The 25224-nt window shown below is 40.4% G+C and overlaps 3 protein-coding genes across 6 annotated transcripts; 2 read left to right on the top strand and 1 right to left on the bottom strand.

Moving 5' to 3' along the window:
- Positions 1-262: 262 nt before the first annotated feature.
- Positions 263-12451, top strand: LOC117479014 (mis18-binding protein 1-like). 4 transcript variants are annotated; one of them, XM_034126045.1, is made up of 16 exons: positions 263-1068; positions 1272-1406; positions 1524-1822; positions 2047-2120; positions 2305-2426; positions 9051-9141; positions 9264-9382; positions 9666-9826; positions 9935-9989; positions 10068-10602; positions 10695-10885; positions 10990-11129; positions 11224-11363; positions 11440-11527; positions 11626-11680; positions 11967-12451. In XM_034126045.1, exons 1-16 carry the CDS (start codon positions 381-383, stop codon positions 12065-12067), a joined length of 2994 nt encoding a protein of 997 aa, XP_033981936.1. In that variant the 5' UTR covers positions 263-380; the 3' UTR covers positions 12068-12451. The 4 variants fall into 4 exon arrangements, with proteins under 4 accessions (XP_033981936.1, XP_033981919.1, XP_033981928.1 ...); XM_034126028.1 differs by having other exon boundaries at positions 263-1173; XM_034126037.1 differs by having other exon boundaries at positions 263-1176; positions 10996-11129.
- Positions 12452-13620: 1169 nt separating this feature from the next.
- On the top strand, positions 13621-20754 carry tpp1 (tripeptidyl peptidase I). Its single transcript, XM_034134329.1, has 13 exons — positions 13621-13713; positions 14147-14221; positions 14773-14912; positions 15029-15179; positions 16022-16143; positions 16246-16430; positions 16553-16751; positions 16836-17024; positions 17565-17634; positions 17873-17993; positions 18075-18236; positions 18479-18604; positions 19288-20754. Exons 1-13 carry the CDS (start codon positions 13703-13705, stop codon positions 19426-19428), a joined length of 1692 nt encoding a protein of 563 aa, XP_033990220.1. The 5' UTR covers positions 13621-13702; the 3' UTR covers positions 19429-20754.
- A 304-nt stretch (positions 20755-21058) lies between these two features.
- Positions 21059-24836, bottom strand: yy1a (YY1 transcription factor a). Its single transcript, XM_034134448.1, has 5 exons — positions 24224-24836; positions 22976-23126; positions 22449-22509; positions 22072-22230; positions 21059-21872 (listed from the first exon to the last, which is right to left on the bottom strand). Exons 1-5 carry the CDS (start codon positions 24720-24722, stop codon positions 21690-21692), a joined length of 1053 nt encoding a protein of 350 aa, XP_033990339.1. The 5' UTR covers positions 24723-24836; the 3' UTR covers positions 21059-21689.
- Positions 24837-25224: the final 388 nt, after the last annotated feature.

The raw sequence follows: 25224 nt of genomic DNA, 5'->3' as shown, positions 1-25224 counted from the left end.
TTACATTTTTCATATTTGTTGACGTTGTAAGCTATGACTTTTTTTCAACATACTATACTAAGACTTTGTTTTTCAAATACTATGACTAATTTTCAAATTTCATGAAATAGTATGCTATTACTTTTTTTAATATTTTCCCACACATTAAAATATGACTTTTTTTTCAGCAGAGACGGTACAGCATCTTTGGTTTGGGAAGGTACATTAAAAAGATCTCTTATTGTGAAAGGGTGGTCATGTACGGAAGTGACGTCTTGTTTTGGCAGTACGTCACAGGTTTCTAACCAAACGCGGCGGAGTTGAGATATTTGAAATTTGCGGCTAGCAAGCTAGCTGCTAGCATACGGCTTGGATGATTGTTTTTTTCCCTTCATCAAACCATGGCGTCGTATCAGCATATATCAAAACACACAAATCCGCAGTTTGAATCTCCTGCCAGGGTGTTTGCTAAGCTAAAGTCTAAAGTGAGAGAAGAGAATCCGTCCGCGAATCAGTGGACTTTTCCAGGCAAGGAGCCGCTGTCTGGCATACGGGAGAAACACGGGGGAGTTTTTAAGTCGCCCAGGAAGAGATCAGAGAGCACTTGGATGACCGAACAATTTAAAGAGAATAAGAGGTCTAGTTCTTATCGTGATGAAGCGGAGGCATTAACTCTCTCTCCCATATCGAGTCCTCAGAAAGGTTTCGGTTACTGGTTTTCGGACATCAACAGCGAGCGTGTAGAGGAAGTGCCTCTTGGAGGACATGGGTGCACACCGAGAAAGAGAGCTTTCCTGGAGTCAACAGCTCTGTCGATCAGACCACCGATCCACACTGAACCAGCTCAGATCAGAGACTCGGCTGGTTTCCATGGGTTCAGTCGGACTTCAGTAAAAAGACAACCATTGGAACATGACTTTGTAAACAGTGTGTTTGGTGAGGGCTATCCTCCTGTTGACAAACGGATGCCTCCACCCTTTATGTTGTCACCCACGATAAATAGATTGAGGAAGAGAACATGGGAGCCGCAGGAGTTTGACAAAGTCAGTAGCTGTAGAAAGGTTAGCAATGAAAGCCATCCACAACCAGGTGAGGATGTTGGTAATGTTAGAGGATTCTCTGCTGACCAATCAGAGATGGACCAGTTCACTCATGAACCTGTGGTATCCGACCCACAAAGTTTAATAGCAATGAAACGTGAGACATTATTTTTTTGTTTTGTTCCAAGTCAAACTCTTCCCTACTAATCAACGGAAATGAGTGTAATGTTCTCTCTTTGTTGCTTGGAACAGGGTGCTTTGTTGCTGTGAAAAGATATCCTCCAATGTCTCCAGCCAAGATGTTCGCTACCATGAAGAAGAGGGAATCTAAAATAGAGCAGCAAGTTAATAAAGTCAGCAATTGCACCAGGGATCTCTTTTTTCAGGGTGTGTTATATTAATACTTAAATCCTACAATGCATAATGTTTTAGCCATCATGTATAGACATAGTTGATTTTTAGATTTGTTCGGTGTCTTGTTTTGACTAGTTTTCTTCTCCATAGATAATTTCCATCTGTCCAGAGACAGGCCTCTCTTTAAAGCTCACAACATGAGTGAGATGGAGGACAATGTTCTCAGAGATTTTCCTGAAAATGTGGTTCCTGTCAACCGGCCCAGAGAAGCGTCAGCTGACAGCCAATCAGAAACCGATCCCTCCGAGAACGTCCCCAACCCTGTTCTGTCGCCACAACCTTTTCTGCATGAAGACCCCCTTGTGCTCAATTCACCACGGGTCTCAATACCGAAGAAAGAAGCCGTGTTCAAGCGAAATAATTGGAGGCAGTGCATCAAATTCCCATGTGTAAGTAGAAGTATTTTAAATTAATATACAGTATATTGTAATACTTTGATTGATGAAAGGGGTGACATTTGTGAAAATAAAAGAATCTTCTGGCAAACTTCATAAACCAAGGTTAAAATGGGCAGGCACATTTTAAGACAAATTCTATTAATTTAAAGTTTATTTCTTCTTGGTAATTTAGTTTTTTAAATTTCTAATAAAGCTTGTGTTTTCTTCTTTGACAGGAGAGTGTGATTCATCTTAAAAAGTGGTTCCTGAAGAGAGATCGCAACGGTCTGTTTCTTGGTGGAACCCACAGGTAAATGTTGTTTAGTTTTAACACAAGTAAAACTAAACAATACAAGTTAATTAGAACACATTTTGTATAATTCTTACTAGCTACTGTCCTTTGAGACAGCTGTGTTCATGCTTTATATTTTGAATACATTTGTTGTGGTTTAATATAAACACTAGATTTGTTTTTACTTATGTTTTCCACCCAGGGACGCCAACGTGCCCTGGAACAGTAGCATCCTTGTGGAGCGTGTTTCTAACACGGTGGTGAAGTCGGCCTCCGGCAGCGTTTACATCCTGATAGGCAAAATGTGCAGGAGCGTTGACACTGGTAAGACAGATTCTGTTCAGGTAGATATTTTTTTAATAATATGCACATAACCGTGCAGGGCTCAACGCTAACTTTTAAAAGTGGTTGCCAGGCTGGCAACCAGGCATCAGCTTTTGGTTGCCAAAACTGAAATATGGTTGCCATTTTTAGTCACCTTATATTTTAAATAATTAAGATACTATACAGTTATACATCAACGTAATAAGGAACATGTGACACAAAAGAATGTTCAAATGCTTTACAATAAGTAATTAACACAATTATTTGAAACTTAAGTGGTAGTAAACTTGTCCACCCTCAATTGCTGGTATACAAAATACCAGTAGTGCAGCTGTTGTCATGTTCTTCACACATCCCTCACAAATGAATTGAGCAAGTCACTAGTTTCTTGGTCATCCGTTGTCTCCCTTTCAAATGTGGGTTTTCTTGACCTTTGTGCTGATCCCCACCATAGATCCATTGGCCCTTCAGGATTGAAGTCTTGGATTGGCCAGACTAATACATTTCTAATGTTAAATAAATGAAAACCATTCACAGTTAATAATTAGATATGAATTATTAATGCTGTAAATTACCTTTTAATATGTCTAACTATATTTAAAATGTGTTACCTTTTTATAGAAGTGATTATATTTATATGCCAATATGTTCCTATGGTAAAGTTTCGTTTTGCACTTTTATTTTGGTAGTAATAAGATCGGGACTCTTATTTTGAAGGAACTTTTACCGGAAGTGAATGGACAATGGAGCAGAATAGAGTGGCGAAGTCCCTCCCCTTCCGGTTGAGCCCCATGGGACCTTATTTCGGAAAAGTTATGCATTAAAGTCAATGGAGAGAGAAAGATTATCTTTCGATCCCGTTTGAATTGTGCCACGAATTACACATATGATGTTTGTCAATTTAAAAGATAATTTTGCAAGTCAAAAAAAAAAAAATGTGCCGTAAAACTGTGAAGTAACACATTTGTTTGTGTGAAACGCTAAATGAACTACATCTCTGGTCAACCACACACGTCACCAAGATGGCCGTCACTACTGTCTTGTCAACAAACGATTGACTATCACCACAATGAAACGCGTCCTGAAGAATGTCATGCAAAGCTGCCTGCCTGCCTTCCTTTGATTCTCTCTGAACTGCCTGGTCGTTTTAATGTTTAATGTCAACCATTTGTGCAGATAGCATGAAGTAGAAAAGATCGCCGATGCTAACGTTAGCGTTAGCATTTCTCCCCCGGAATTAAATGGTGTATTATAGAATGATCACACCGGTGACAGTACTATTCAAAGGGTTCACGAAATATGACTACTACTCTTACTGTTTAACATTTTGGGTTACTTAATGTTACTTCATGTTAAGGCTAATAAAAATGACAAGGCTGTAATGCTAACTAACGTGCTAGCTACTAGCTAGGTAGCTAACTTGATCAAGCCACTCCTGGTCGTTTCATCAGACGGGAAGCAAAAGAACGAGCAAGACCCATTGCTGGTATAATAACAGCCTGGTACTAAGCACACAGGCATCTTGTTAAAGTTATCTTATCTTAGCCAGCGCCATATAGATAGATTATATCTATATTGCGCTGATCTTAGGTATCTGAATGGTGGAGGTAAACAATTGTGACATCACTTACGCGACTCTGGGATTTGTAGTCTTTCTAGTTACGTATTTTTCATAGTCTTATATTTCAACAGTTTTACGACAAACTGTGACTTTTTTGACATGGAAATGATTTTTTAAGTTTGACAAACATCATATGTGTAATTCATGGCACAATTCAAACGGGATCGAAAGATAAGTTTTCTCTCCCCATTGACTTCAATGCATAATTTTTCCGAAATAAGGTCCCATACCCCGGAAGTAAGTGGGAGGGACTTCGCCACTCTATAGAGTGGCGAAGTCCCTCCGCTTCCGGTGGACCTCCATGGGACCTTATTTCGGAAAAATTATGTATTGAAGTCAATGGAGAGAGAAAGATTATCTTTCGATCCCGTTTGAATTGTGCCACGAATTACACATATGATGTTTGTCAATTTAAAAGATAATTTTGCAAGTCAAAAAAAAAAAATATGTCGTAAAACTGTGAAGTAACACATTTGTTTGTGTGAAACGCTCAATGAACTACATCTCTGGTCAACAACACACGTCACCAAGATGGCCGTCACTACTGTCTTGTCAACAAAACGATTGACTATCCTCACTATCACCACAATGAAACACGTCCTGAAGAATGTCATGCAAAGCTGCCTGCCTGCCTTCCTTTGATTCTCTCTGAATTGCCTGGTCGTTTTAATGTTTAATGTCAACCATTTGTGCAGATAGCATGAAGTAGAGAAGATCGCCGATGCTAACGTTAGCGTTAGCATTTCTCCCCCGGGCTTAAATGGTGTATTATAGAATGATCACACCGGTGACAGTACTATTCAAAGGGTTCACGAAATATGACTACTACTCTTACTGTTTAACATTTTGGGTTACTTAATGTTACTTCATGTTAAGGCTAATAAAAATGACAAGGCTGTAATGACTAACGTGCTAGCTACTAGCTAGGTAGCTAACTTGATCAAGCCACTCCTGGTCCTTTCATCAGACGGGAAGCAAAAGAACGAGCAAGACCCATTGCTGGTATAATAACAACCTGGTCCTAAGCACACAGGCATCTTGTTAAAGTTATCTTATCTTAGCCAGCGCCATATAGATAGATTATATCTATATTGCGCTGATCTTAGGTATCTGAATGGTGGAGGAAAACAATTGTGACATCACTTACTCTGGGATTTGTAGTCTTTCTAGTTACATATTTTTCATAGTCTTATATTTCAACAGTTTTACGACAAACTGTGACTTTTTTGACATGGGAATTATTTTTTAAGATTGACAAACATCATATGTGTAATTCATGGCACAATTCAAACGGGATCGAAAGATACGTTTTCTCTCAGCATTGACTTCAATGCATAATTTTCCCGAAATAAGGTCCCATTACCCGGAAGTAGGTGGGCGTGACTTCGCCACTCTATGTACATATATATTTCGCCTCCCAAGACTTTACCCATTTCCTCTTTGCTTTTCGTTCGGGTTCGCTTTATCAGTTGAACAGTGACGTGCGGTGAGGTTCATGGCTGGTGAGGCACTGACTCTTTCAGAGTCAGATTTACAAATATTATATTTTGACCTTAATTGAAATATTTGGTTATTTTCAAAAGCTTTTTTAGTCTGATGCTTCGATTCATTTTAAACAGACCGTTCAACAAAAGGATACCCACAATCTAAATATTGGATTGTTCTTTCTTAGTAAGATCCAGCGACGTGCAGTCAGAGGAGGCAGGGGAGGCAGAACCTCACCTGTCATACTCCAATGTAACGGAAAAACAACTAAAGAAAAACTAAATAGTAATAATAATAAAATGTCTCCACTGATCTGTGTTGTAAGTGTGATTTATGTATGATTCCAATCGCTTTTTATAGTCAAAATCAGCAAATTGTCCGAGCTCCGCTACAACTACATGGGAGCGATGAGAAGTGAGGCAGGGGCGAGCTCTGCCTCACGTAAGCCCACAGTAACTTGCTGGAGCGCGGGCACTAATTTAGCGCGGGCACTTATTTTGTGAGCGCGCTCAAGCCAGTTAGGTGAGGCACAGATGAGATCTGCCTCACCTCAGAATGCGTCACCCCACAGAAACTGGCTGGAAAGCGGGCCCGAAGCGCATGCCTGTTACCATCTCACTGTAGGTCACCAATGTAATGTTTGTAGATCCCTTTATTACATTTATCCTCGCCATCCATAGTCTCTAAATAACTTATTTCACGTATATATGATATTTAGGCTGAGGCTCGCTGGTCTCATCATACAACGGCAATGAAAAAAGCACCAGGGGAGGCAGCCATAACCTCTGCCGCACTGAAGGGGGCGCACGTGAGCCCACAGGTTCTTGTTGCTACTGTAATTCTACGCAGAGACGGTAGACGCAAACAACAAACTAGACTTTTTAAACTACAGGAAGATAAGGAGGACTTTTACAAAAAAGTAATGGAGATTGTTGTCCAGAAGGATAGCATGGACTTCATCTTCAAGTCAAGGTAAGACCACATTTATAATGAAAATGGGATCTTAGTAAGAAAGAACAATCCAATATTTAGATTTTGGGTATCCTTTTGTTGAACGGTCTGTTTAAAATGAATCGAAGCATCAGACTAAAAAAGCTTTTGAAAATAACCGAATATTTCGATTACGGTCAACATATAATATTTGTAAATCTGAGCCAGTGCCTCACCAGCCATGAACCTCACCGCACGTCACTGGTAAGATCCCATGTTCATTACAATTGTGGTCTTACCTTGGCCCGTTCTCATTTCATCAAATGTCCCTCCTCGACTCCTATCCTCGAGACTTAGTCCCGCCCACAGGAGATGCGAGCGGAGGAGCCGAGGAGGGGAGCCGAGGAGAAAGGAGGGGAAGCAGCAGGCGGTTAGAGAAATGAGAACTCCTCTCCTCTGAGCGGTCATTTTAAAGAGACGTCCATTAATGATGACAGGAGGCACAGCAGCCCTCTGTCTGATGGACAGATGTGTTCATGACGACTTATATATTTACTTTTAATTCATTCACAGTGCGGTATAATGAGACAATAGCAGGCTACAGATGCGGACAGACACACACACATATGTATATATTTATATACAATTTCAGAATCAAACGGAGCACTCTCATAATAACGTAACACTATCAGAGACTGGATATATCCCCCCCCCCCCCTCTCTCCCCTCTCTGGTCGCTACAATGAGGGAAATAAATGACGGGCCAAAAGTTTTATTTACAAGTATTACAAGTAAGCAGAGGACACCAAACCAACTGATACCTGTCTGTCCGCTGCATCTACGCACACACTGTACCACACACACCTACACCACACACACGCACCTACAGCTCCTAAAGCATAATCAGGCTACAGCCGTTGTGTATTTTATTATGTGAAGCACGAAATGGTTTTGGAAAAATATCGACTTTGTTTGTAGATATCTACTAAACTAAAGCAAATAAAGAGAGTAGGCCTGTTGTATACTGAGTGATATATATTTTACACACTGCTCTGCTTTCTGCACGGACCTCACAGCTGTTCTCACTGTAAACATCGCGTCGCGATGAAAGCAGTTAATAAAATAATATCCAGGGGATGCATGCAGAGCTGTCATTGGCTGAGATCAGTCCGGCCGTGCGTCACGACTCTTTGAAACATCTCTGTTGCCGGAAATGCATCCACGAAGGAGCCGTGGAGGACCCATCAGTGTATCCTCGGTTATAGCTCCTCCAGAGAGCCTCCTCGATGCTCGGTCCTCGATGTGCATTTCGAGAAATGAGATGTCCTTCAACATGGCGCGCTAAAATTCATTTCCGGGTCACTACCGGAGGACCGAGGAGTCGAGGAGTCGAGGAGGGACATTTGATGAAATGAGAACGGGCCCTTGACTTGAAGATGAAGTCCATGCTATCCTTCTGGACAACAATCTCCATTACTTTTTTGTAAAAGTCCTCCTTATCTCCCTCTAGTTTCAAAACAAAAATCTAGTTTGTTGTTTGCGTCTACCGTCTCTGCGTAGAATAACAGTAGCAACAAGAACCTGTGGGCTCACGTGCGCCCCCTTCAGTGCGGCAGAGGTTATGGCTGCATCTCCTGGTGCTTTTTTCATTGCCGTTGTATGATGAGACCAGCGAGCCTAAATATCATATATACGTGAAATAAGTTATTTAGAGACTATGGATGGCGAGGATAAATGTAGTAAAGGGATCTACAAACATTACATTGGTGACATACAGTGAGAGAGTAACAGGCATGCGCTTAGGGCCCGCTTTCCAGCCAGTTTCTGTGGGGTGACGCATTCTGAGGTGAGGCAGATCTCATCTGTGCCTCACCTAACTGGCTTGAGCGCGCTCACAAAATAAGTGCCCGCGCTACATTAGTGCCCGCGCTCCAGTCAGTTACTGTGGGTTTACGTGAGGCAGAGCTCGCCCCTGCCTCACTCCTCATCGCTCCCATGTAGTTGTAGCGGAGCTCGGACAATTTGCTGATTTTGACTATAAAAAGCGATTGGAATCATACAGAAATCACACTTACAACACAGATCAGTGTAGACATTGTATTATTATTACTATTTAGTTTTACTTTAGTTGTTTTTCTGTTACATTGGAGTATGACAGGTGAGGCTCTGCCTCCTCTGACTGCACGTCTTTTTTTGTCAAACAACTTTAATTTGCTTTTCCATTTTTTGTAAAACAAACACACAGCGCACCACGCAAGCGAGTAAACGTGCATCGCTTTCTGGCTCCGTAATCACACCAATGCACGTGCAACTTAAGTATCAGGTTCCGACTGGTCACAACAATAATTAAATATCACTCTATACAACAAATAATTAACATTTATCTATTTTGGGGTGCACATTTTGCTGTTTGCTGTCCTTATTTCTTTATGTTAAAAACTGGTTGCCACTGATGGCAACCAAAGGCCAAGAAGTAGTTGACATTTTTTTCTGAATGGTTGCCAATGGCAACCGTTACTGTCGAGCCCTGCCGTGTAACCATAACCGAACACAGTGTGGTATAATACTATTTTTTTATGTATCTGCAGAGTTTCCCAAGTGGCTTTTGAAGAAGTTCGCTACGGGGTTTCCTCCAAACTGGGAGGCACTTTATGAGAAGCTACTATCAGAGTCAAGAGAGTAAGAATTTCTGTTTTGTTCATGCTATCACAGAAAATAGATGTTATTGTGATGTTGAATCCCTTAAGCATGCAGAATTAAACTGAAAATACTTCTTGTAACTCAGTTTTGTTTTGTTGCAGCGACCCCAGCAGTGGCACCGACAGGAACAGTGAGAAGAGAAGCGTCTTATCGAAGACTAATCCTTATGCATCGACTATCCATTCTGTGAAGCGGCAAAAGCAAAAGTTCTTAAAGACACGTAAGTAGAAGATACATTATTTGTTTAACATCATGGCAAATAAATGCAGATTTTTAGTCCCCAAAGTTTAGAAATCCTGAGCCATCGGTTGCGATAAATAAAATGGCGTTGAACCTGCCTACAGATCAACATTGCCTTCTCTAGAGACACTAGCATGGCAAATAAATGTTATCGTAGATTTGTATGTGTGGAAGTGCATTTTTAACATATGTGTCTGAATACTATCGACATTGTTCTTAAATACTTAAAAAAAAACGTTGTATATGTTTCTCCTTTTCTCCAGCGGATTTCTGTCCTTCTGCCCCCTTGACACAAGCTAAGGTGTCCCGAAGTGGCCGTGTGCTCAGAGCGCCTCTTGAGTATTGGAAAGGAGGGAGAGTTTTTATGGATGCACACATGAATGTTACCATCCATGCATGTTATCAAACCAGCATCTCCCTCACTGTAAGGACCATACATTGAACTCAAAGGTTACATAACAAGCCAGAATATTTGTACCAATAACTAATATTTCTGAATAATGTGACCATGTTTCATTTCTATATCTGACAGAATGATACAACAACAGTTTCTACGAAGACGTCACAGAAACCTGCCCGCAGTGAAGGTAAAGATAACTTGGAGTTTTAGTCTACTGAGATTATTTCTGAGTAGCTTGCTGACAATCTGACTTCCATGCTTCCAGGCAGAAAACAACGTGAGCCAGTCAACAACAAAGAGGCATCAGTCCCACTGAGGAGGGTCAAAGCTCCTCCCCGCAGACACACTCGAGCCAAGGTTAAGCCTGATGAGAATCTCTCTGATTCCCTTGAACACCTGTCGACGTCTGACACCACAAGCCCTTTAAAGAACGTCAGGAGACGCAAACAGATTGCCCCTAGATCCCTAGAATCATCAGCTTCAGCATCTTCACAGGATGAGGTCAATGGCAGAAAGAAGATGGGGACGGTGCAAAGGAAGAGCGGAAGGAGAATTCCTCAAATGTTACATACAAGCGATTCATCCACGTCTTCTGAGGAGGATCTTGTGAGGGGAACCAGAGGAACACGTAAAAAACAGAAGCAGAGCACATGCACTAAGTCCCCATCACCTCCAAAGCCTTCGCCTAAATTGACAAAATTCCTCAAGAAAAAGCCCAAAGCAAAAGAAGGCAAAGCGCCACATCTACCAGAGCAAGACGAAGACAAGTGGACAGAGGCCGAGCTTATGAAACTTCAAAAGTAAGTGTTGTAGTCCTACTGAAATTAGAAAGTCACATACTTCTGTGTCCTGATTTCACGCTCACTGGTGTGTGCTTTGTTGTGTTTTCCAGGGCTGTGTCCTACTTTCCTAAGGACATGTCAGGGTACTGGGCAAAGGTGGCGAGAATGGTTGGGACACGTTCTGCAGAAGAGTGCCACTGCCAGCACACATGGCAGGGAACCTCCCAGACTCCTGAGAAGACAGCCAGGAAACAGACGGGAGGAAAGAAGAAGGAGAAAGTGAAAGCAACAGAAGATCCAGGTAGAGAACGTTCTAATGTTTGGATGGCAGCTTATCTTGCATCTTATTTCTTTTTGAAGAAGAGTTGGCATGCGGAAACCTGACAAACTATAATCTATGCCTAGTTACAGATCGTCCTTTGATATCTGCCGGATTGGGAACCTTTAAAAGGAAGCAGCAAGTGCGTGAGTTCCTGGAGGCCATACCCAAAGAAGATGTTGATGACGCCTTCAGCTCCGAGTACATGCAGAGGAAACGTTTTGAGGTTAGTTCCCCATTGTTTTTTGCTAAATAATAGCATCACGATACAATACAGAATGAGTGATAACTGTTCCCCTCGTGACTATCTTGATCCGTAGGTTCCCTCCATGTGTCAGAGTGAAGACGACTTCAATCTGTCAGAGATGGAGCCACTGAGTCCCACCTCGACAGTTTTCCCAGAAGTAAAGACTCCTCAAGGTCTGCATATCACTCCTGGCATGATAGGCTCTCTAAACAGGTGAGTGACGTTGAATTCTTCCTCAGAATTGAGATGTGATTGAAGTGTCTAACCTGCCTTTTTCTTAATTTTTAAGGACCAATAACGAAAAGTACGTCCATAAACTCCAGAGGAGGATGAAGATGAATCAGTTTCAGGTCTGCAAACAGGCTCCTTCCTCAACGGTACTGCTTTATTGTAGTTCATTTATGACGTTAATATCTTTTAGCGCATGGATTTTAATATTTTATTACAAAAACTTTGTCAATCTTTTTTCTTTCAGACCTTCAAACCGACACCATCAGTTAAACAAGCAATGAGAAGATGTGCTAACACAGGTAGGAATCCTGAGAAATGTGTAGGGTATAATCAAATAGCCCTTTAGCTAATTTGAAGTTTATTGTGCTGGTATTTTATAAATACAGGTAGAGCTGTTTAACTTGATGTTCATTATGACAGCTGTACATTTATTACACTGTGTATTTAGCTGTAGATTCCAACTGTGAGACTTGTAAAAGTTAAGTAAACATATTTCCAAAGCTGTAAGACAAAGTTGATGGTAGTTATTTTGACACATGTACACTTGTAATACACACACACACTTGTTCTCTCTTTTTTCACTAGAAAATGACAGCTTTGTCGTTTGGGAGATGTTTCCTGAAAAAGATGCCGTGCTGTCTGAAAGCGGAGAGGAAGAGGATTTTTACTTCTCAGACAATGCCTGATTGCAGCTGAAACTGCGTAAAAAAAAATCTGATCTAGTTCCTATTACTTAAAATCAATCGATTACACTGGAGATGTGACCATTGTCTGACCACTCTTACACATGTAAGAGTTGAATCATTATTGTTTTGCATTTAATTTAACCTTGAGATTTGGTTTTTAATGTGGAATAAATCATATGGGCAGTGTAAAATATGTTTGTGTTGAGACAATTTGGCCAGTTCTGAAGCTAAAAATGATAGTTGAACATTGCTTTACGATTTTAATTTGCAACATTCTGTCAAAACCAGACTTGTGCTGCTGTACAGTATGTACCTGTAAATATATGGTTTCTCCCAGCCTCCAGATTCAGATGTATTCTGCTAATAAACATTGATCAATTCTTAGTTGTGATTTATTTATTTCTTCATGGGAGATCTATTATCTATGAAAGTAATGCCCAACCTTTTTGGCAAAAAAAGCTGCAAATGAGAGCCACTGAATTAAAAACTAAACACATAATTTAATGTTACACACGACTGCAGTGCAACTTCAATTAACAACAAACATGATATACTTTTTATGTATTCATTTCATATCTTATTTTATTAAAGGAGTTTCTATGGATTGTATAGACCCAGGTCAGTGAAGTGTGTGCGTGTGTCATCATATCATGCACCTGATGGAGCTCTGGCAGTCTGCTCTTGGCTTTCTGTGGCGTAAAGGAGAGATGACTTGTCTTCTCTCCATGCAACTGATCTCTGCTCTCTTACTCCAGACATAGTTTGTCATTAAAAATTCACAACAAATGTGATATGGTAAAAATATAAGATGTCATTAATATTTTAAGTGTAAAACTAGTGTTTTGTCCACCTTCTATTTTTATTAATTATAGTGATGCAAATACAATACTTTAAAAAAATGTTTTCATGGTATGTCTTGACTACACAAAAGAGGTGTGTCCTACTCCTCCAGCAATCAATTGCTGCCTTGATTAGGAATCATTGGGTCACAAGACATTGAATGTATTGTAAAGAAATTCTAAATGTTTGAATACAATGCTAAATTTGTATAACAATATTCATATGAAATAGACAAACACAGAAATGCAATTCCATATTGAATTGGACACAAAGTTACATGATATGGAAGCTATTGAAAGACATTGAGAATTTTCCCAATGAAATTGGTTGAATGTTGTAAAGTTACCGTAATGCACCAGCTAAAAATAAGTGATTGAGATTACTAATAATCCTCTGGTTAATTGTTGACAAATCCTGTATGTATGAAAAATGTATAGAATATTATGACCATTAAATTCACTTTTGAGTAGTTTCCAAGATCTCAGAATTCAGATTATTTCCTCAAAATTCGGACTATTTTCTCAAAATCTTGATTTTTACAATTTTTTTAAATTCTGTCTTTTCCCGAAAATGTCAGTTATTTGACATCTTTCAGAAAATGTAATTAATTCAGAAAATGTATGCTGGAGTATGAAGCTATATCAGGGTCATACTTTTTGATCATTTTTTGGAGCCCAACAACAACGTTATTAAAAAAGGCAAGATCACGTGAAAGCATGTCACGTGATTGCTGCATCTATAACAGGCTGTTCAGCAGACACAACAGTTGAGTGTACACAACTAACCGAGGACAGGATGAACACACTGTGAGTGCTTTGTAAATGTTCATAGTTGTGTATTTTAATTCAAGCTAACAGGGAGATAAAGGGTCCAGAAAGCGCTCACTCTGTTTACCGTGAACTGTGATTCCGCAGCTGATATTTTTGGTTTTACCGGTTGAGCTGACCTAGATAGCTGTCAGCTAACATTGCGGGTTAACATCTTCACATAATGTTGAGGTTACTTTAAATAACAATGTTTCTTTTTGTTCTCAATATAGTTAGAAACTCGTTTCATAAGCGTGCATCTGCCTTTTCATAAATGCGTTAAATGTGACCTACAAACTAAACCGAGTCTTTGTTTTGTTGTACCCGCAAGTAGGCTACCTTACTTCCGTATGTCCCTGCTATATTTATGTGTCTTTAAAAACTCTGCATGTGTACATTGTATTCTAAAATGTTTTGTTTCTCCTTCCACCAGGCTGACCTTCTCCCTCCCCTTGTTGTTCAGCTCGTTGGTCTGGAGTGGCTATCTGGAATATGACCAAGATGTCTTGTGAGCAAATCCCCTTTAAGATCCATTTCCCTATCTATCTGTAAATGATTAAATCTAGTTCGTATTTCGCCTTGTTTAAACACTCTTTCTAAAATTTGAGAGTCTAGTCTAATTAAAACATTTTCATAGATACAGACCAGTTTTGACAGCCCAATTTTGCAGCAAATAATTGTATAAAAGGGGAAGTTTTAACAATATTCTTTGATAAGGATTATGGATGTTAGAGGTTCGAGTCTGGAAAACTGTTGTGGGAATTGCTATAATTGATGTGCCTAGTTTGGGAATTGTAGTATGTGTGGCTCCATATTCAGTTAAAAAATCAGGTATATATTGTACCATGCTTTGGACCTTTTAAAAACCCTTGTAAAGATCTCATGAATAGTATAAATGAATCAACTCGTGGTTGGTCAAAAATTGCCAAATGAATGTGATGTTTCCAAATGTAGTCATCAATACACTTAACAGGCAACAGCTTTGTTAGCAGCTATTCATTTAGTTTCACATTATCAGGTAAAGTGAAGCCATATTTATTTAGTAAAAACCTTCCTCAGGATACCAGACGACTGGAACCATGGGGGTCGGGTGGATCCCACAGACCAGCTGGAGCTGACCTTTGCCCTAAAGCAGCAAAACTCTGACCTGCTGGAGTCAATACTCGGACTGGTGTCGGACCCTGACTCAGGACTATATGGTAGGGGTCTGCCTGTCTGATACTTGCCAGTAGCCTTTAAGGACTAGGACCTCAAATAACCTCATAGACTGTCATACTGAACATGGAGTGACAGAGGCCTGTTTTGTCCTCCACAGGTAAATACCTCACCCTGGATGAAGTGTCCTCCCTGGTGCGTCCCTCTAAACTGACCCAGAAGGTGGTGCATCACTGGCTGCAGAGTCATGGGATTACAAACTGCCTGACTGTACATACTCAGGACTTTCTACAGTGCAGCATGACTGCAGCGTAAGCATTATCTTTTTTAGCAACATTTCGTTCTGCTTACACAACAATATTTTCTACTTGCTCTTGACACAGTTTGGACACATAAAGTTTCTTGCTCAAGTTCCCCCTTTGTGCAAAACATGCAAAGGCCATGCTCATTTCTCGTGATACTGTTCCTCTTTCTGTGGTTATTGCTTAAAATCAAACTCACTGTTAGCTTCGAGATTTTGAAATCATGGACCATGGTTATTAAAGGTGGGGTAGGTAAGTTTGAGAAACCGGCTCGAGATACACTTTTTGTTATATTCCATGGAATGCTCTTAACACCCCGATAGTAATGAATATTTTAAGTGCTTTCACAAAAAAGTCATCTGTGGAAGCCGTAGTACTGTAAAAACCACGACCAATCATTTTAGCCGGCCCGGCTAAAATAACTGGATGGCCTACCTGCCTGTCAGCCTTCCATCTGTGCACAAATATATCTCGTGCCCTTATTGGTCATGTGCGCGAGCGTGTGTGTTGGAGGAGGGGCTCTGTAAGGAAGTGGCAGATTTTTTCCGGCTGTGTATTTTCAAATTCTAGCGCACTCGAGCTGGTTTCTCCAAAATTACCTACCCCACCTTTAAATGTTTAGAAAAGGACAAAAAAAAAACGTATCCATGTTTTACTTACTGGTTAATCAGCATAAAGTTATATCAGTTTTGCCATTGAGTTACTTAAAAAACCTATCCATGTTTTATTAACTGGTTAATCAGCATAAAGTTATATACATTGAGTTACTAAAAAAAACAGGAAATGCATACCGTTGTCTAGAATTTGGTGGATTTGAATACTTTTAGCCTGTTGTTGTTGTGTTTATTCAGGGTTGCAGAGAAGCTGCTACCGGGTAGCAACTTCCACCGTTACACCAGGGACGGCCACTCTGTGGTCAGGTCTTCAGCTCCGTACTCTGTCCATGATGATGTTCACGAGCACCTGGACTTTGGTGAAAACCATTTACATTTTTAAAAGTTCAGCTGTCATCTGTGATTGCTAAATATATTGACATGGGAACTGCACTTACATTTGTTTTTGCTTGTTTCTACAGTTGGAGGGCTTCACCGCCTCCCTCCTAAAGGGCAGGACCTCAGCCAAGCCTCGTCTCACAGAGAGATGAAGCAGTCTGAGGCAGGGGTGCACCTGGGGGTGACTCCTGCCATCTTGAGGGCCCGCTATAACCTCACAGCAGCTGATGTGGGAACAGCTCAGAACAACAGCCAGGCTGTAGCTCAGGTGTGAATACGTTTATAAACCTAAATATGTGTGTTGTGTTGCTGTTAGACAGTAGCTCAGACACTATAATCTCACCACAACTTGGTGTACTTTCTCACTTTAGCTAGCTGTTCTGTCTTTAGTTCCTGGAGCAGTACTACAGCCCTGCAGACCTGGCAGAGTTCATGGGGATGTACGGCAGGAGCTTCCAGCATCTCTCTCAGGTGGACCGGGTGGTTGGCACTCAGGGAGAAGGAAAGGCTGGGATTGAGGCCAGTCTGGATGTAGAGTACATCATGAGCACAGGGGCTAACATCTCCACATGGGTCTTCACCAATCCAGGTCTGTAGTGTGGTGAACTGAACGGAGAACTTACAAGTCTAAGGTTATATTGACTTTCAGTTGACATTGATTTTAAATCGACAGGTCGGCACGAGTCCCAGGAGCCTTTCCTCCAGTGGATGTTTTTGCTCAGCAACATGTCTGACCTGCCCTGGGTTCACACAATCAGCTACGGAGACGATGAAGACAGCCTGTCTACTGCGTACATGATGCGCATCAACACAGAGTTTATGAAGGCTGGCGTCAGGGGAATCTCTCTGCTCTTTGCTTCTGGTCAGTAAGGAGGAAGTGTGAAAACAACTTCCACATGCAAACGGAGACACTAAATTAAATCAACAAACATTTACATTCATACTATGTCAGCAAAAAATGTCTGATAGAGAGCCAACTTGTCTGTGGACAGTTCAGCCTGTTATCTTTTTAACATGTGACTCCAAAAGTCACATATTTGTCTCTCCTTCTATATGCATTGACTGAGACCTCTATTGTTTGTGCTTAAGTTTGTGCTTAAGTTTCTAAATCATCTTGTTTGGTCTTCGTATCAAATTATTTTAGCTTTTTTTGGCTCACTTGAAACATGAATACAGCTTTTATTGTTTTAAATAAACGCAGATGACATGTTGGCTCCAGGAAACAGGAAAACAGGTTTACTTTTTGCTCATAGCTTTTTCCACATTTTACAACAAAGCTGGAAATGCTGCCAGATCTCAGGAAGACATGAGTCATGATACTTGCATCACTTTTACACTCACTGATCTTGTTTAACACGCTTACCTTCCACAATCTTTATCGTGTCGATCTTGTTATGTTCAGGTGACAGTGGTGCAGGCTGCAGACATTTGGGTAAAGAGAACTCCTTCAGGCCAAGCTTTCCCGCATCAAGGTAAAACATTTGAAATAAAGTCGTTTCTGTTTGATACTAGCATAGGACTTCTAAAGGCTTTTCCTCACAAAGCACTTTATTAGTGTTGTAGGACTCTACAAAGACATAAAGATTTTCCATTTTAATGAATAAAGAATTTAGCTTGCACTCTAAGGTGGATTCAGAAGTGCATACGTCAATCCAAAAGCCATCAGAAATGACTTGCAGAGCACTAACCCTGTCATTCTTCTTGTTTCAGCCCATACGTCACTACAGTAGGAGGAACTTCATTCAAAAACCCATTTAAGGTCACGTATGAAGTAACAGATTACATCAGTGGAGGAGGCTTCAGCAATGTCTTCAAGATGCCCGACTACCAGGTAATAATATCAGGTCCTCAGCTGTGGCAATGCTCAGTTATTACAGACTGTCATGAATTATATGAACGTGTGTTCCTGCAGGCCAGTGCGGTGGATGGGTACCTGAAGACTGTAGCAGCAACGCTCCCTCCTCAGGCATATTTCAACATCAGCGGCAGGGCCTATCCGGACCTGGCCGCCCTCTCCGATAACTACTGGGTGGTCATCAACAAAGTGCCTGTCCCCTGGGTGTCTGGGACCTCGGTAAGATATGTCAAACTTGGAATACCAGGTGTTATTGAATAGAACATTGTTAATAAATGAGATAACTGGTCGATTTAAAAAGCAGAGAAATGCAGTTTTACAAAAAATATACAAGCTGAAAAAGAAATATAATTAAATCAAACACTCAAGCACGTTTTTAATGTCGCTGTTAAAGAAGCGTTCATTTTTTATTTTAGTATTTATTTCTCACTTTATTTCTTATTGCTTGCCCTGTTTTCCAGGCGTCTACCCCTGTGGTCGGGGGCATGCTGTCTCTCATCAACGACCAGCGGCTGCTGCAGGGTCTTCCTGTCCTCGGCTTCCTCAACCCTCGCCTCTACAAGCTCAAAGGAAACGCTATGTTTGATGTAAGTCAAGTTGTTAATGTTGTAAAATTAGTTGGCAGTTCCAATTCAAGATCACACTTACACCTAAGGGCCACTTTTGGTACACATGTATCTGCAATCTATTTTAGTTAAATACCACAGCTCCGCCATCTATCCTTTCATCGAATTAATATTTTTACATTTTTGTTGACAATGTCGGAGATGTGTTGATTTACTTACAATGATGCTCATGTCATAGTTAAATGTAGTGTTGAACTACATTATCAAAAGTGACTCATTTAATTGACATAAGTAGCATATTGGAAACACAATAAAACACATTCTCTATGACCTCAATGACAGTGGCAACAATAATTATAGGATTCATAAAAGAAAAGGTCACAGTTATTTGGCAGAACAGTCATATTGGATTTCATTCAGATAGTGCAGGTGTTCTAAATAAAGCCTCCTGAAGACATTTTTAAAGTTTTTCAAAGTGGAACTGTAATATGTAAACCCTTATTTCCCGAAAAAATAACTAATTTTGCAGTATAGTGTCACATTTAGTATGAAAAAAAAACAAGATAATTGATAGATTTTAGGTGACTGCTATTGTAACATTGAAGTAGTAGAGTTGTACATTCATTAAGGAATTGTGTAAAAATAAAAGAATAGTGAAACCCTTACCCCTTTTGTACTCATGGCATTTCCTGATCGCTCTGCAGGTGACTGAAGGCTGTCACCTGAGCTGTCTGGACGAACAGGTGCAGGGAAAAGGCTTCTGTGCGGCCCCATCGTGGGACCCTGTGACGGGCTGGGGGACGCCCAACTACCCTGAGCTGCTGGCTGCGCTGCTAGCTGAGTGAAAACCCACCGCCATGAGAGAAACCATCAGGGAGACGTCTGCTCTGGGAGCAGGTATTATACACACATCTACAGGCAGGACGCTGACATGGAGGGGAAACTATGCTTTAGACCAACGCCTCTTGTTTTGTTGAGTTCATATGAAGTCAACACTGCAATATTCCAGCCTTCAGGAAACAATTTTATCAGTCATCCTCACCTATCCATTTAAAAAGGTACTCTTAATTCAGTACACATCTTATTTTCTTCAAACGGCTTGAAACTGTTTCCTCAAAATGTAACGTCAGGGATTGGGATTTGGGATTTTTTATATTACAATGCAAATGGCTTCTTTCTGTTCACTGACCCAGATTACTCTTTGCCTTTTTAAATCCAAGCAGCTAGATGAACAGCAATGGGAATTGTGGGGAAACCGGTTCCTTTGCATAAGGAACATTTAAAGGCTCACACCAGTTTACCTCCTAAATTTACAAACAGGGCTTTTGTGAATAGGATTTTATTTTTTTAAAGTGCTAAATATCAATTAAGAATCTATATACCGGATGCAATAATTGTATCTGATCAGGATACTGAGACTACAATAGGGTCCAGGTTGGGGGTGTAGTAAGACTTAGTACAATACCACTCTGCAGGGATGAGCTAGGTACAAATAATTTAGTCTATGACAAAAACAACTATATTTGCATGCAATTTTAAAAAGAAATGAAACGGGAACATAGTGTGTTAAAGATTTCCAGGACCACTTTTTAAACTTTATTTTAATTTTGGGTTGTTTCCATTAGCTCTGCAGCAATGACCAAACCAAATGCACTGTAATGTGTGGGTTAAAAGTGATTCAGCAGTTCTACCCACCAGCATTGTTGCACTTGTTTTAATCTTTAAAGCATGTAAATCTTCAAATCAGATGATGAATTTAATGTGAGAGACTGCCTTTACTTGGAAATGTGAGTTGAATGTTCTGGGTGTAAAGGAGGATATTGACACTGCGTTCTTTGAAATGTAACACAAGCCAGTGCAAATGGAAATGAAATGGACATCGATTGCAAAATACAAATCTGATAATTGCTGAATAATTTTTTTGTATGGCAAAACTGACAAACATCCTAGATTCTGTCTCTGAACAGGACACACAAATATGATTGTTATGACTGAACACCTGATGGCCCGGTGCAATCTCAAATGTTACTAATATTTTCCGATTGTATGAACCATTGTTACAATTTACCAGCGGCGGGATGCCACTTTTAAATGTTCAATTTAAGTTTTAATCCTGAAATTGTGAGTTGAGTATATGCACTGCTGTGAAAAATAAAACTGAATCTGTTTCACTTCCTTGTTTCGTTTCTCCTTGTTACCAAAAAAGGAAATGTAAACTACTACTTTATCAACAGTTTTGAACAGCTAAAATACTAGTGACACAAGTTTGTTTGTTAGCGAGCTTCAAAACAATATTTATAACCCTGAGGTTAATATGAAGATGAGAACCGACACCGATTTGTTGTGACAGTCGCTTCATTATTCAAATGTTTTGATCCTGTATTAGTCTAAATGACATCTCTTTCAAAACGGCTGCATAATACTAGGTTGAGTTTTATTTGTGAGAGGACAAATGACACTTTGTTGGTAGTGCAAGGGGGAAAAACATTTTAATCTGTGATCTACTGAAAATCACATGGCTATTATCTACATGATTCTGATATTGTGTACAAAATGAAAATATGCAGAGATCACTCAATCCTCCCTTGAAACACACTCACATGAACGGGAGATAAAACAAACTGTGAAACCCAAGAAGAGCTATGGGACAATCTTAATACATACATTACCACAGATCTTATGTCACAGTGTACAATATGCACACTTGGGGAAAGTACAAAATTGAAAATGTGTCATTGCTAAGGATTGATGCAAATTTGACAAATATATTGCAAAAACTTTTTTAACTGGTTGTGTTAAGGTATAAATACGTTTTCAGGTGCAGATCCATGAATTAACATCTTCACAAGAAGAAAGCGTAAATTGTTCCATCCAGGTAGCATCAAAGTAGGGTGAGGCCTGAGGGGGGGTGGGGGGTTCTCACAAGTTCCTTGATCAAACCTCCATAAGTTCATCAAAAAGTCTGAGAAAAAGGTCATTTCTTAAACCTTTCATCTAGAGATACAAAGGGGACTTCTATCTCTGACGACAAAGCAGGCCACGGGACTTTAGTTTGCCAAAGAGCGAAGAATCGAGTCCTCCAGTGTTCGCTCGCGCCGCTGTCCGTTCACTGGTTGTTTTTGGCTTTGGCGTGTGTGAGGATGTGAGACTTCAGGTTGGTTGATTGAGCAAATTTTTTGTTGCAGCCATCAAAGGGGCACACATACGGGCGGTCTCCAGTGTGAATACGCACATGTGTGCGTAAGTTAAAGTCCAGAGAGAACCGCTTGCCACAGCCCTCGAATGTGCACTGGAGACGAGAGAGATTGAGCTCACAGATTAGCTGTCATTATCAACAGCAAGGTTTGTATATCATTTGCTTTTTCACAGATCCAGTTGGGCACAGTTTACATAGTGAAATCTTTCTTCATCCTGATAAACTACAACTATGGAGCTTTCCCTGGAAAAGTAAAATGAGGTGACAAGCGTATCGTAAAAAAGGAACTCACCTGGAAAGGTTTTTCTCCTGTGTGAACGAGTTGATGTCTTTTCAGTTTTGAACTCTCCACGAAGGCTTTGCCACACTCTGCGCAGACATGCACGCGGGGCCCGTGGGTATGCAAGTGCTTTCTCATCGCCGAGTTGTCCCTAAACATCTTGGTACATCCCTGAGCATGAGAGAAACCAGATGAAGCAAATCACTCGGGACATATTAACTTAACAGTGTAGCAAGAGCAACAGTATCGTCAGCTCTTCATACCAGGCCTGTTTACTAATGTAATGTCAATAATAAACGACATACAGTAGAGTAAGCGAGGTGTGTAGGTAACCTTCATCTTTTGCACACTACTGTATCTACTGGTAATAAACAGATGACTGCACTTACTTTGTGTGGACAGGCTATCGTCCTGGGTGCATCGTCTTCTTTTACTTTCCTCGGCTTCATTCTGAAAAAAATTGCAATTTTAAAAGTGGTATTCAATATTATTACACAACTATCCAGATTAATAAAGACAACTAAGTTAATATTTTTTACGTTTCCTCCCAAAATGATATTTGTTTTCACAGCCCGTACACAGACATATATTAAAAATACACACAGCAACATATAGTAACTGAACACACAAATAGCAACATATGAATATAGACATGCTAACATGAAGAAAAAATCTTTGTGTATACACTCAATAATTTATTACAGCTCCCTTTCTTTTAAATAAAAATAAATAACTTCAGGTTAAGCTTTCACGTGTAATACAACAGCCTACATAGTCACACTGTCACATAATCAGCATCACAGATTTAAATAATGTTCTGGTTGGCTTAAGTAAAGCTGTAGTTTGAATATATTGATTTGACTATGACTCAGTGAATTTGAGATACACCTGTGTGAACATCAACATTAACCCTTACCTTGCAAACTCTGCCAGCTGTTTGGGGTCTGAGAGGTCGATGCCTGGGATGCCTCCAGGGGGTAGCTTCTTCCCTGTCATGTATTCAGAATAATCTGGTGGAGAGTTTTCCCCCGCGATTTGCTCCTCATGATCTATGTCCTTCTTGTCATCTGAATGGAGGGGAACATAGGTGTTGATAATTAAGACAGAACCAGAACATGTGAAAAGAATTGATTAAAGCCATTTATCGAGACGACCTTTGTCAGCCCCACAATTCACAGCATTTCCTGTCCCTTTCTCTGTTGTTTATTTACTACTAGCAGAAGCATATGACAGGAAATACAGGTTTTGTCTCGAAGGTCTGTTTATTCGGAGACAAGCTCTAGAGATAAAGCCACCAAATGTAACATTGTGCTTTTTAACAAACTATGTGGACAAAATAGGTTTTAAACTGTTGATTAAGTGATAAAAGGTTAATATTTTGTCATGCACATACCCTCCTGCAAATATCTATACACGTTGAACCATCTAACTTTAATAAACTATCTATCATCTTGCTCATGATGATGAAATTATCTAGGAACATTTTAACTGCCATGTTTACAAACATGTACACTTTTAAAATATTTGACAACTATCCGATTATTTAAAAAAATGATGTTCAGTGTGTTTCTTATAAATGGGTCACTGTGTGAATTACACGTTTTATATAGCCACTAAGATTATAAAATAATAGTAAATAGTGTGACATTAGCGCTCGTCTCAATGAAATAGCCCTTTCTATGGCTGACAAACAGCACTAGCAAACAGGGGGACTTTTTTTGGACACAGGATCAAGTTTGCTCGATTCATATGAACATATATGGTGAGATTAAAGCCTCGGATGTGTAAAGTATGAGGGGTTCCTGAAGGCACCACAGCTACAGTTGAACTGAACTGCGCCACAGCGGCCTCGCGGAGCCAGCTCATGAGCCAGCTGCGCTCGCTCCCACTCTCGCCGCCATCTTCGTCGGCCAAATAAACGCCATTTTTTCGGGCCGCCATACTTTCTAGTCCGGGGAAATATGGCGGCGCCCATCGACACATAAAACATGGCTTCCCATAAAAACAAAAACATTTCGAATGGCTTAAAACTGGCTCAGAGTGGAAAATTAGTTCCTACTTTAGCGGAGGACAAGGCCCCAGCCGGGCCGAATCACACGGCACACAGGCTGAGAACAAAGCAAGGAGCCAACAAGAAATATTTCACTCAGGACTCTGAACTTACCCGATGCCCACATAGTCACTGAAAACTCCCCCTCCAAAGTCTTTATCTGCACTTGCTTCTGTTCCCATTTCCTGCCCATTTCTCCCCCGCTTAGGTAGCTCTTTTTGCCCGCTTTCTTTCCACTTCCAGCCCTTTTCATCCGGCCTGTGGAGGAGCTTCTCCCGGCGACAGTAACCAGAGTCTGTTCGATATAGTCCTCATCAGCGTCGGGCACTGGGATGAGGATTTGGTCCTCATAACCATCATCGTCATGCATTTCAGAGTCCTCATCGCCCACCACCTCCTCTCTTGTTTGCACCAGAATCACCTCTTGGTGCGAGTGAATTGAGTGTGGATCGTCCGTGTCAAGCGGCTGTAAGGCGATCATAGGCTGGTGCTCTTCGTCGTCTCCAACAACTGTGGTCTCGATTGTCTCTATTTCGATTTCATGCAGTTCCACTATTTCTGCCGGCATATCTGACCCGTCCGCTTCAATGTACAGGGTGTCCCCCGAAGCCATGGTGAATTTTGTATTTCCTCCTGCTGTTATGCTATTGAATACACTCGCTTTCCCCTCCTGACTACACACAATCTTCCACCTTCCTCTTCGAAAACAACTCTACACTAGTGTACTCTCGTCGCCACAATGCTCCACTTTCGAGATCTCGCGTGATTTGGATTAAAGCAGTCCCGTTCAAAAGTGGCACATTTACAACCCTATAAAAGTTATTGACTTGAATGTAAATGTATGTGTTATCAATTGTATTTAGGAACTATTGAAACGTTCTTATGATCATATTAATCATAACTTTTAATAACCTATATAATACATATATAACCATACATACAATAATGCATCAATATGTCTGACAACTCAAAATGAGGCCACACCGTTATACCTGAGTCTTGTTCGGCATTTTATTTCAACTTATATTAAATGTTTCTATTTGTAATTGTAACCATTGATTAACACTGCCAAGTTATTTACACATAATTGTTTATTTTACTCAGTTTTGTATGCT

This window comes from Trematomus bernacchii, unplaced genomic scaffold, assembly GCF_902827165.1.
Source record: "Trematomus bernacchii unplaced genomic scaffold, fTreBer1.1, whole genome shotgun sequence".
Lineage (NCBI taxonomy): Eukaryota > Metazoa > Chordata > Actinopteri > Perciformes > Nototheniidae > Trematomus > Trematomus bernacchii.
The sequence above is the reverse complement of the archived record's forward strand: the minus strand, read 5'-3'. Positions and strand labels throughout refer to the sequence as shown.

Coding starts and splice junctions, on each gene's coding strand:
- LOC117479014 (XM_034126019.1), top strand. CDS start 381: ATGGCGTCGTATCAGCATATATCAAAACACACAAATCCGCAGTTTGAA. Junction 1,177..1,271: donor AAGTTTAATAGCAATGAAAC/GTGAGACATTAT, acceptor TGCTTGGAACAG/GGTGCTTTGTTGCTGTGAAA. Junction 2,427..9,050: donor GTGCAGGAGCGTTGACACTG/GTAAGACAGATT, acceptor ATGTATCTGCAG/AGTTTCCCAAGTGGCTTTTG.
- tpp1 (XM_034134329.1), top strand. Junction 15,180..16,021: donor CAGTGCAGCATGACTGCAGC/GTAAGCATTATC, acceptor GTGTTTATTCAG/GGTTGCAGAGAAGCTGCTAC. Junction 18,605..19,287: donor AAGGAAACGCTATGTTTGAT/GTAAGTCAAGTT, acceptor ATCGCTCTGCAG/GTGACTGAAGGCTGTCACCT.
- yy1a (XM_034134448.1), bottom strand. CDS start 24,722: ATGGCTTCGGGGGACACCCTGTACATTGAAGCGGACGGGTCAGATATG. Junction 22,510..22,975: donor CAGCTGGCAGAGTTTGCAAG/GTAAGGGTTAAT, acceptor AATTTTTTTCAG/AATGAAGCCGAGGAAAGTAA. Junction 22,231..22,448: donor CGATAGCCTGTCCACACAAA/GTAAGTGCAGTC, acceptor TCTCATGCTCAG/GGATGTACCAAGATGTTTAG.